The sequence below is a fragment of the Scomber scombrus genome, chromosome 10 (genome assembly GCF_963691925.1).
Source record: "Scomber scombrus chromosome 10, fScoSco1.1, whole genome shotgun sequence".
Lineage (NCBI taxonomy): Eukaryota > Metazoa > Chordata > Actinopteri > Scombriformes > Scombridae > Scomber > Scomber scombrus.
The window spans coordinates 8,280,549-8,291,339 of record NC_084979.1 but is presented as its reverse complement, the minus strand read 5'-3'; the positions used below and the strand labels follow the sequence as shown (position 1 = coordinate 8,291,339).

The 10,791-nt window shown below is 36.2% G+C and overlaps 2 protein-coding genes across 2 annotated transcripts; one reads left to right on the top strand and one right to left on the bottom strand.

Moving 5' to 3' along the window:
* The first annotated feature begins 853 nt into the window (after positions 1 to 853).
* On the top strand, positions 854 to 3,590 carry LOC133987295 (cell surface glycoprotein CD200 receptor 1-B-like). The gene is made up of 4 exons (XM_062426605.1): positions 854 to 911; positions 2,039 to 2,344; positions 2,891 to 3,173; positions 3,548 to 3,590. Exons 1-4 carry the CDS (start codon positions 854 to 856, stop codon positions 3,588 to 3,590), a joined length of 690 nt encoding a protein of 229 aa, XP_062282589.1.
* A 1,520-nt stretch (positions 3,591 to 5,110) lies between these two features.
* Positions 5,111 to 9,492, bottom strand: LOC133987617 (succinate dehydrogenase [ubiquinone] iron-sulfur subunit, mitochondrial-like). Its single transcript, XM_062427054.1, has 8 exons — positions 9,354 to 9,492; positions 7,931 to 8,064; positions 7,749 to 7,834; positions 7,466 to 7,602; positions 7,165 to 7,281; positions 6,868 to 6,969; positions 6,097 to 6,219; positions 5,111 to 6,005 (listed from the first exon to the last, which is right to left on the bottom strand). Exons 1-8 carry the CDS (start codon positions 9,417 to 9,419, stop codon positions 5,925 to 5,927), a joined length of 846 nt encoding a protein of 281 aa, XP_062283038.1. The 5' UTR covers positions 9,420 to 9,492; the 3' UTR covers positions 5,111 to 5,924.
* Positions 9,493 to 10,791: the final 1,299 nt, after the last annotated feature.

The window sequence follows — 10,791 nt, the reverse complement described above, 5'->3', positions numbered from 1 at the left end:
ACACACCTCTGTAAACTGTGCACAGGGCACAGCATATATGTTCATATGGTAGGAGTCTTCCTGCTGCTTTCATATTCCTGCGCTGTCTGCACACATTGTTGGGAACTTTCCCTCCAGTAGCGGATTTTGATATGAGCAGTCATTTTACCGAGGGCGGCACAGAGCACACACCCAGCAAAGGGAAAAAAAAGATGTGTTTTCTATCGCCTATTTGCACATCATGTCTTCTTTTTATAATATCACTGAGGATGAAACAGGTAACAAGCCTGTTTTGACAATGTAAGGAGTAGAAAGTACAGATATTTGTGTTCAAATGTAAGGAGTAAAAGTAAAAAGTCGTCAGAAAAATACATACTCAAGTAAAGTACAGATACCTGGAAAATCTACTTAAGTGCAGTAACGAATTACAGATATTTTGTTACTTCCCACCTCTGTATAAATGTAGAAGCCTAAGCATCATCTTCGTAAAATTCAAGTATTATCAGTGGGGTCTAATGTTAAATCCATAAATTATGAAACAAGATGATACAAGGAACATTAATATATGTTCCATTTTCCCCTTGAGTAACCCTCTGAAAATTGTCTTCTAATTTAATAAGAGAACATCTTGGGGATTTCCAAATTATATAAAGTGTTGATATATTGTATTGGCTTCATATATAAATATGGTACACAAGAATTGCAACAGGAAGATATATATATATATATATATATATATATATATATATATATATCTTCCTGTTGTGGCTTTGAATTTGAATTTGAAGGGTTGACACTACTGAGAACTGCTTCCTGCCTCTCATTCTGCTTTGGCAGCCCAGGAACCTAAAGACAACTGAAGATGAGCGGGATAATGTGGGTTTTTGCTGTGATTATCCTGTCGGTGTGTGAAACATGGAGTCTGGAAACAGGTTTGAACATTGACATTTTTTTTCGCATGTGGTTTCATAAAAAAAAGTTTTAGCCTTAAGCAGATACAGCTCCAGTATAAAAAATATAGCTTTAAGATAAAAAGCAACTCAGACATAACTGCAAATTCAGTTAACATACAAAGTAACATGAAATAGATTTTTATCACTGTGTAATCTGGCGATGATGATTGTGATATGATGGTGATATCTTGGCAAGTATAAAACTGTAAGTTTATGTGTTTAGTTGCTCTGAGATTTCTGTTAAATTGTCTTGGTGTGACTCAGTGAAGGCAGTAATCAGAAAGACATGTATAAAAAGATTGTTGAAAATCTTGATTCCACATCAGGGTAACAATGTGATGCAGATGCACATTTTCCATTGTGGTGTCTCCAAAAGGCAGACATGAAACTGTGATGTGATGTAAAAAAAACATCACAACAGCAGGTTATATTTTATGAAATTACTCATTAACTTAAGGCCTATCAAAAAAACACATACTGATTCATGGCACCAATTGACCCATCTTGTGGTCATTAGCAAAACACTTATTAACTGCCATATCTCTTTAATGTAATATTCCATGGTAACCAAATTCAGCAAAGTTGTACAGATGGGGATGCTGAACAAGTCTGTATTATTTTCAGCAAATTATTTTTACAGAAAATGCATTTTGTAGTTTACTTATATTCTCTTTTTTATTTATTTGTTATATATATATATATATATATATATATATATATATATATATATATATATACGTTTATGGTAAAATCATTTTACTCCTTTTCTCCTCATTTAATTTGTAGTATGAGTAAAATGTTTGATACAATATGCATTTTAACTGCCCTTTTCTTTTCCCTTAACTCTTATTTCAAACATTAAGATCTGTTTTCAGTTTAAATCAAATAAATAATGTAAAAATAGCTGAAGATTGTCTGATTGTCTAATGAGGAAAGGTTCATTATCAGAGTTTGTTTATTTTGTACTCTAATCATCAAATATAAAGTGGTAATCTTTGTTTAATATGTATTTTGTTTTACGGCAGAATAAATCCAAAACATTAAATAAGCACAATCATTGCAGCATTATGTGCACAAATAATTCAGCTATCCTTGCCTTTTTTCAGTTGTCAGAAATTCAACTTTTGATCTGGGGAGCGATGTTAACCTGACATGCAGCAATAAACCCTGGGATCACATTTTCTATGTAATATGGAACATAAACTTGAAATACAAAGATTGCAGAATCGCCCAGGCCAATGATGGCACAAGTGAAAACTCCTGCTACGATGGCAAGTCTCTCCAAAAGACATCCAGAGCTCAGTCTTACCTACATATCCCAAATTTCTCAAATGATGATGTGGGGGTCTACAAGTGTGAGACGGCTCACACAGAAGGAGCTGACGATCATATTATCTACGTGACTATCACAGGTAGGTCTTCATTTTCCCCCTCACCGGAACAGATAACTGTCAACAACCATTCAATCAAGAAATGTAACTTGTTAAAGGGTAATTTCACTTAAATCCCACTCATAAGAATAAATGATAGAAAATTCTGTATACTTCTACTCATGCAGATGGTGTTAGTTTTACTTGCATAGATTTTAAAATATATGCTGCTTCACCTTCTGTTGCAAACATAACAGGGGACAATACTGTTTCTTTTTGGACATTCAAAGCGCTCAGAAGAGACATTTGAATAACCCAACATCAATATGCTTTTCTCAACACAATGTTCTGGTTACAATTTTATCTGGAACTAGTTTATACTCCATGTAAAATGTAGTGAAAACAATGTTATCACCATAGCAAGATTGTGTGTGTGTGTGTGTGTGTGTGTGTGTGTGTGTGTGTGTGTGTGTGTGTGTGTGTGTGTGTGTGTGTGTCTGTGTGTGTGTAATTTAATTTGCCTTTAATACAGCAAACCAAAACCATTTGTTAAGTTTCATGTCTCCTGTTTAGTCTTGCCTGGCTCAGTTCCTCCCAATACATCAGCCTGGTTGGAGTGGAAGGGCAATAAGATGGTGGCTGTATGCAAAGCTCAATTAGAAAAACCTGCAGCCAACATCAGCTGGAGCTACACAGGAACATCAAGTTATTTGGAAACCTGGCTTGGCTCAGATGGATTAATCACAGTGGAAAGTCGCATGGAACTCCCTGACAACATGGATACAAAACACCTGAACTGCACAATCACACACCATTACTGGGAAAGGGTGATAACTTTGGTACCAGAACCCATAGAAGGTCAGCCTGGACAGTACAAGACAAAATGTTTCACCTATGTTTTAACGTTGAAGAAATAAGTTAAGATTTTGATTTGTTTATATTTCTGAGAAGAGGTTTTTCATATAGTGGAATTAATTACTTTATAAATTAATGGTGTAGTATGTAGTGTTGGTGTCCAGTGGATTACTGACAAACCTTTACAGTTTTTTTTGCTGTTGCAGATCTTCGTTTTAAACTGACTTGTATTGCTGTGATAATCGGTGTAATTTTGGCTGGATTCTTATTCCTTTCACGAAAGAAACTAACATGCTGAGGTAAGAATTTTCAAATAACTCACTAAATGAATTAATTGTAAGATTTTTGTCATTTAATTTCAACTGGTTTGTGCATCTTCCCTTTTTCCAGGTTTTGCAGGCAGACCGACACCTCATCATCCAAATCTCTGTAGGTAATCTTTCTGTAACATTCTCAGCATTTTCAAGTTGTGTGTGTTTACCGCAAATTGTTGAGTTTAATTTGTGACACCTCTCTGCTTTTTGTCAGACTGGATGTGGAGGAAGTGGAGCCGTATGCAAGCTATGTTCGACATGTCAACTCTTTCTATAACTTCTGCATATGCATCGCACGCACGCACACACATTTAAAAGCATTGACATCACTGATGTCAAAAAATATTGGATGGCCAAAACTTTCTTACAGCTCAGTGAAGATAAAACAGATTCTTTTAACAGGTCAGAACACTTTGCGGTACCAGATTAACTTTGTTAACTCGCCTGTCAGCAAAAACACTGATCTTAACTTTCAGAAGCACATATTTTATCCCCAAGATTTCACTTTATCATCCTAGAAATATAGCTAATTTTTTCACAAGCTTTTAGTTTTAGTAGTTTTAGGTTTAAGGTGTGTGGTTACCAGGTAAAACCTTCATTTTAGAACCAGTATTATTATTGTTATTCCTAAAATTGTACCTTCAGTACTCTCTTTATGTGAACACCTTCTTACCTTATAGTTTTATGTGTTGCCTTATTTGTAATGTTTTATGTTTTCGTATACTTTATATATGTAATATCAATTTAATCTTACTTGTTTTTGTGAACACATTGAGTTTATGCCTGTTATATGAAATGTGCTTTTAAATAAACTTGACTTGATGTGTATTAGAAAGACATTTTACCTCAACTTTATAAAACAAATCTCCATAGGTTACACAAAATTACTAAGAACACTAAAAATAGTCGGCCTACATAGTTAACAAGTTCAGGATACATTCATACCCCATAGTGGAGGACAACTGTGAAAATGAGTAAGAAGGCTTTGTTTTCCACTGTGTGTTGTTTTTGAAAAGGTTCTCACTCCTTCAGGTCATGGCAAGCAGTAGTTTGTCAGAAGCTATACTTGTCTTGCTGTTTGCAAGCTTAAATATGTATTTGGTTTAATTGGTTGGTGTGACATAGTTCTGAGGAGCAAAAGCACTGACCACACATTTGTTTCTGTGGTATGTCAGATACTAATGCATTTCCTGTTTTGGAAATTCTGTTTTTTGAAAATCTGCAGAGCTTTTTGAACCTTCTTGAGTGGCAAAAATGATTGAAAAACACCTGGTCCAGCTGCCTTTGACTTACTTAGGATCTGCAGCAGATTCTCAGAGGTGTAGGTTTTATCACACAACAGTGTTTCCTTGACAACATAACAGATTGCAGAGCATCCTGCTACAGGAAAAGCTTAACATGTCTACAGTCTACATGTATCTATGACCAACTGTTTATGTCTGTGACTAACTGCACAGGACCTGGATTTTAACATTTAATCACATTAATTAAAACTTAAAAATGAAAACATGTTTTGGCTTTTGATGTCTTACAAATGCTATGGAGAATTTGTTTGTCAGTTGATAACTGGAGAAAATGCTCAGAAGCCCAGGATGTCTTACACAGAAAATGTTTATTGAAGCTTGACCAAGGAGAATCTAAGTATTATCGATAAATCTCTCTGATGCATGATACCACCACGATTCTGAGGAAACTGTCCTACATGGATAGTCTTTAAGCCTTCACAGATAGTGCCACAAATACTCCATGCCAATTAATGGTCATACTCAATTGAATTGAATTCAATTGGGTACCTCAATTGAACAAAGCCATCAGAAAGCTAGTTATATAACAGAAACATCTTCAGATTACTGAACAAGATGGGTTCCTATCTTAAAAATGTCATAGCATGAATGTATCCCATAATTATGAGCTCTCTTAATTGTTCTGGTTAAATTAAAATCCATTTTTGTGTGGAGCCTTTTTGGCAATTAAAAATGTCTTATTAGATCCTTCAATACAGCTTATTGAATTGTACGACAATCAACAGAAGGGTTCTTTGTTCTTTACTAATCTGAAAACACACTTAAAATTCATAATGAGCTCAACACATCTTTAATGAACACATATTTAAATATTTACAGCGTAAATACAATGTTATCAGAGAGTAAATACAACAGAGCCTGGTGATTTCACTATGCAGACAAATAGCAGAAATGTGGTCCAATATGTTGCATCACTCAAATGATCTTCCTTACCCACTCTTTCAAGCATTTTTCTTATCTTCTTCTCCCTTATATGATCATACTCACACACACACACGTTCACATCTCACACACTTATGAAAATCATGAAAGGTGTCCACATCCTGAAAGTGTACAATCAAAAGTTCCTGTGTGGCTTTTCTGTTCCTCTAAACTCAGTTTCAGGTATCATTATTAGTGGATCTTGAGCCATCAGGATTTTTCAGATATTCATGTAGCTGCTGCTTTCTTCTCTTTGTACGTTGCCATCATTTTCTTTATCTCAGCGATGGCCTTCCCTGGGTTGAGTCCCTGTGGAACGAATGTGTTAAAGAGAAAGTGAGAAACTGAAACTGTATTAACTCTGTGAGTGTATGTGAGTATGGATGCTTTTTGTAATCACCTTGGGGCAAGTCTTAGTGCAATTCATGATGGTGTGGCAGCGGTAGAGAGAGAAGGGATCCTGAAGTTTAGACAGACGTTCCTCAGTGAATTCATCACGGGAGTCAATCATCCACCGGTACGCCTGCGCAATAATAACATTGTGTTCAACAACTGTCAGCTCAACCATGAATAATTTCTGCCACATAAGTGTACCGGGTTTTAGGACAGCTATAAAAATCTATCATAAACTTTATTCCAGATTAAAATATCTCGATAACTATTAGCAAGTCAAATGTTCCACTCGTCTAACACTTCACTTCATCTGCCTTGGCTGCACTTTAAGATGAAAGAGAACAGAGTATGCTGACGTTCTTAAATGTTTCCGACACCAGCGTGTTAACATCCAATAGTTGAAATGAACATACCAGCCCTGACATCAACATTGAGATCAAGTACAGCTGAGGTTAACAAATTATCCCCAAGTTTGAAATGCCTAACAACGGCCACAGAACAGAGGATCTGATTAAATATTAACTACATGGCCTTTCCTCTGGCACCACCCTCAAGCTAAACTTCACATTATTTATCCCACTAGTGGTAGGAATATACCAATACTTTAAATTTCTGTGGTGTAATAATGAGCATTACAGCCTCACAAAGCCCCTAGAGCAGCTATTGACTTTAATTCTTGTTCTTCTTATTCTTCCATATTTAACTTTTTAATTACTATGACGTGTATCTCATAGTCTAACACGTTTCAGACAGATGTTCTCAAAGTTTTTTTACCCACCTGCATTAACACAGCAGGTCCCAGATATTTGTCTCCGTTCCACCAGTAGCTGGGACAGCTGGTGCTGCAGCAGGCACAGAGGATACACTCGTACAAGCCGTCCTGTTGGGTTATAAACAGTGTGATATGTTACCAAAAGACAGATGAGCTGACCAGTTCTGTGGTTATTAGCTAGCATTGTTTGATCAGTCAGATGTATCAGTTATGAAATGATCCATTCTCAGCGACATACAACACAGTAATGAACCATATCTTCTGTGTGAAGTGTGTATTGGTTACAGAAGATGGTTTGCTTACCAGTTTTTGCCTGTCCTCCACTGACTGGAAATACTGCTCCTTCCCTTCTTGAGCTCCATCCTTCTTTTTCAGGTAAGGTTCAATAGATTTGTACTGTGCATAGAAGTTGCTCATGTCCTGAAAATGATACAAGAGCAAACCAATTAATTCACCACATATGAGTCTAATATTCAATTATCATCTCCCTTTCAAATGCATTGTCCTACTCATTATTATCACACTTTAATGTTCATGAACATTTGCTGCAGCACTTTCAAATACGGCCGTGTACATAAACTTTTTCTGCACTCGCAGTACTTACAGGCACCAGATCTTTGACCACATACATGTGTGGGAGCGGATAGATTTTGGTCGGTTTGCTTGCATTAGTGTCTATTTTGTTGAGGCATGCCAGTGTGTTGCCTCCATTGATGTTCATGGCACACGAGCCGCAGATACCTGAAGAAACACACAATCAGTGGAATTACTGACTGAAAATCTGGCACAAACATTCACATAATCCTGTTAATATGTTTCATTCGCTTTGATTATTTTCAAATCCGAACAGAAAATGTTTATATCACCAAACATCATTTATGTCTCACCCTCTCGGCAGGAGCGTCTGAATGTGAGTGTGGGGTCCATGTCATTCTTGATCTTGATGAGGGCATCCAGAACCATGGGACCACAGCTAATATTAAGACAAACACGTCAATAGATTATGACACTGATTACATACAAATTATAAAAAGGCAAATAATGCTCAACAGTGTTTGTTATGTCTTACTTATTAAGATCAATGTCATATGTCTGCATGCGTGGTTTGTCTCCAGGGGTGTCAGGGTCCCAGCGGTAGATCTGGAACTTCTTGATCCTGGGTTCAGGAACCGGAGCAGAGGCGGTCTGAACATGCCGCACCATCTGTATTACAGACGATCAAAAAGAGAGGCGGCATTTATGAATCAAAGAATACTATCAAATGAATGTACAGTTGGCAAACTTTATTTTTCAATTGTTTTCTTTTTTTTATTCCTCTAAGTATATTCCTTTAATGTCCACTAAAGCACTTTCTTTCAACTGAGAGTAAACTATATCAAGCCTTATGTACAAAGGAGCACATTGTAATGTGACCTAGCTTTTAGTTACAATACCAAGGCTAAACTGGGAAGCACTTGGTAATTCTATCCTGAAACTACAGGATACCGCTAACACTGTTGCATCAGCTCATACCAACAACAACAGCTACAACAACAATAATAACACTTTATTTGGATTTCACAAATCTAAAGGAATGTACCATTTTAAACTTAAAGAGCAGAGAAAGAAATAATACCATAAAATCAAAGCAACCAACAAAGCATGCAGTTACAAGACAGACAGACTGAACAAGAATGAATACAAAGGTGTCATATATTATTAACATATGTCATATAGTATTATAATATTGTTAAAAAAATAATAATGTTAACAAAAACACTGTTACAGTCTTTGAGACGCTATCATATTTTGGCCATTGTATAGGAATATACAGTATTGTTTTGTACTCCTTTTGTATAAGGAGGTGCAGAGTCGCCCCCTGGTGTTAGCTTTAGTGAACTGGCGTGAATGCGTGTTATATCACTTTGAAGCTAGTGGTTACCTAACTGACTCTTTCAGGACATCGAAATACAGACTTAAAAACAACAATATTTCTGTATATTAATAAGAAGTACAGAGATTTTTACTCAACTCAACTGCTAAAAAAATCCCCTCAGACTTCAAATTCAAATATATAAGCTACTACAATGAAGAATGAGTTGCACAACAACTCATTCACAATGGTTTAGTTAGCATTTATCATAGCATACTGATAATGAAACATGGACTGTTTTGCTTAATTTTAATTGCTCCTAATCTCATTCACACTTCACAGTGAAGCAGCCAGTACTGTAATAGATTCAATATTCAGTCACGTATTATTACACAGACAGTTCCGGAGCAGGGTGTGTTAAAGGTCATTTAAAAACATAGGAAGTGTCACACACTTCGTGAGACGATATACTTTAGCTTTGCATAAACTCCCAAGTCAACAAATCAACACTAACTCATATTTGTAAGCTTAGGTACTGTATATCTTTCACATTGGCTCCATGAGGCGTGTCTGTTCTAAAAGCAATACAGACTGAATAAACAGTATTTGTTTGTTTGTTTGTTTGTTTGTGTTTACTCACCACCATCGCGCCTGAATTCCTCGCAGACAAAACATTCCGACTTAAAGCCACACAAGCCAACGACATCTTTCTGGTTGAGGGTTTCAGGTCCGCTCTTCAGTCTGGAATATCACTTTTGTCTCTATATGTGCACTCATATGACGTAAAGAGCGTAACTATGCGTCATGCTGTTGCCTTCAAATGCTTCCACTCAGCTCTTTCAACCGACTGTCAGAAACAACTAAAGCGGTTCACTCACTGCATATATTTTATATTGCAGCTGAGGACGAGTGAGAATAAAATGAGCATCAATAATTAATATTGCAAAAGTCATACTTACATGTACAGACTTTTTTTTAAACTTACTTGGGTCGTAAACGTAAACCTCCCCCGGTAATAAGGTATATGTCCGACAGCATGTGAAGGCATCATATATCAGAGCCTCTTTCACAACTCTCATTGCTGAAAACGAGGGTCAGTTACATATATCTGTTATTGAAACAATACAGTGATAATGCCGGCATGTATGATTGTTTAAACTCCATAATGATTATAATGATTGTAATTGTATCATATTTGATGATCAGTGAACTTATATGGTTTTTAAACAGGTGTTTTGCAAGCTTTAGCCTACTGACTGTATTCAAGTTTGGAGTACATATCCCACTCTGCATTATTGTTGTCAGTTTTCTCTTCATTTCAGTACATTTTCAGTGTTTCATTACTTCATACTGAAGTAGACGTTGTATGGCACTTAGCACAAAAGAGATATTGTTACTCAATATGGGTAATATTGTTACTCAATATGTCCTTGACCCCATAGTGTTTTCTTGTAATATTCAGTTAATGAATTTTCTGCTTCAAAAAATGTTTAGCATTCTTAAATTATATAAACAATCACTGACTGATAGACCATTCATTGTATGTGGTGTTAATAAAGGCCAATAAAACAGTTAGGAGCCACTTTCTGCCTGTGCCTATGTATGACATTACTAGGGCAGTGTATTAGGAAAAATACACCCATTCTTTACTTTACCGGTTTAGGGTTATAAAGTTGTGTTGGGGGCAGGCAAATGGTTTATGATGTTTACCCAGCCTCTCCTGAGGTCAACCTGTCACACACTTAGTGATGTATGAACTACAGGTGTTAACATCATTGTGTACTGTGAGGTGTATATAAGACATTTTTAAAGTTCAACATTCACTTCTGACTCTCTAGAGTAATTTAATTGTTTCAAAAAATGAAAGCATTTGAATTGATTACTTTAGGCACAGACTCAACACAAACATACTGTAGGTTGAACGTTTTCAGTTTAACTTTGGGCCTGTGACACACGGTTGCTTGTACATGGTTGCCCATAAAGTTGGGATAATTTTGTTTTCAGACACATTCCTCTTTATATTTTCTATTTAAACACATCACTAATCACCTTTGACCAGGTGCAATGAGATTGATCAA

What these genes read in the sequence shown, in the direction of transcription:
- LOC133987295 (XM_062426605.1), top strand. Translation starts at nt 854, where the DNA reads ATGTGGGTTTTTGCTGTGATTATCCTGTCGGTGTGTGAAACATGGAGT. An exon ending in AACATGGAGTCTGGAAACAG is followed by an intron (nt 912 to 2,038) that starts GTTTGAACATTG and finishes GCCTTTTTTCAG; the next exon opens with TTGTCAGAAATTCAACTTTT. An exon ending in ATAGAAGGTCAGCCTGGACA is followed by an intron (nt 3,174 to 3,547) that starts GTACAAGACAAA and finishes CCCTTTTTCCAG; the next exon opens with GTTTTGCAGGCAGACCGACA.
- LOC133987617 (XM_062427054.1), bottom strand. Translation starts at nt 9,419, where the DNA reads ATGTCGTTGGCTTGTGTGGCTTTAAGTCGGAATGTTTTGTCTGCGAGG. An exon ending in GGAATTCAGGCGCGATGGTG is followed by an intron (nt 8,065 to 9,353) that starts GTGAGTAAACAC and finishes TCTGTAATACAG; the next exon opens with ATGGTGCGGCATGTTCAGAC. An exon ending in TGGAGGACAGGCAAAAACTG is followed by an intron (nt 6,970 to 7,164) that starts GTAAGCAAACCA and finishes ATAACCCAACAG; the next exon opens with GACGGCTTGTACGAGTGTAT.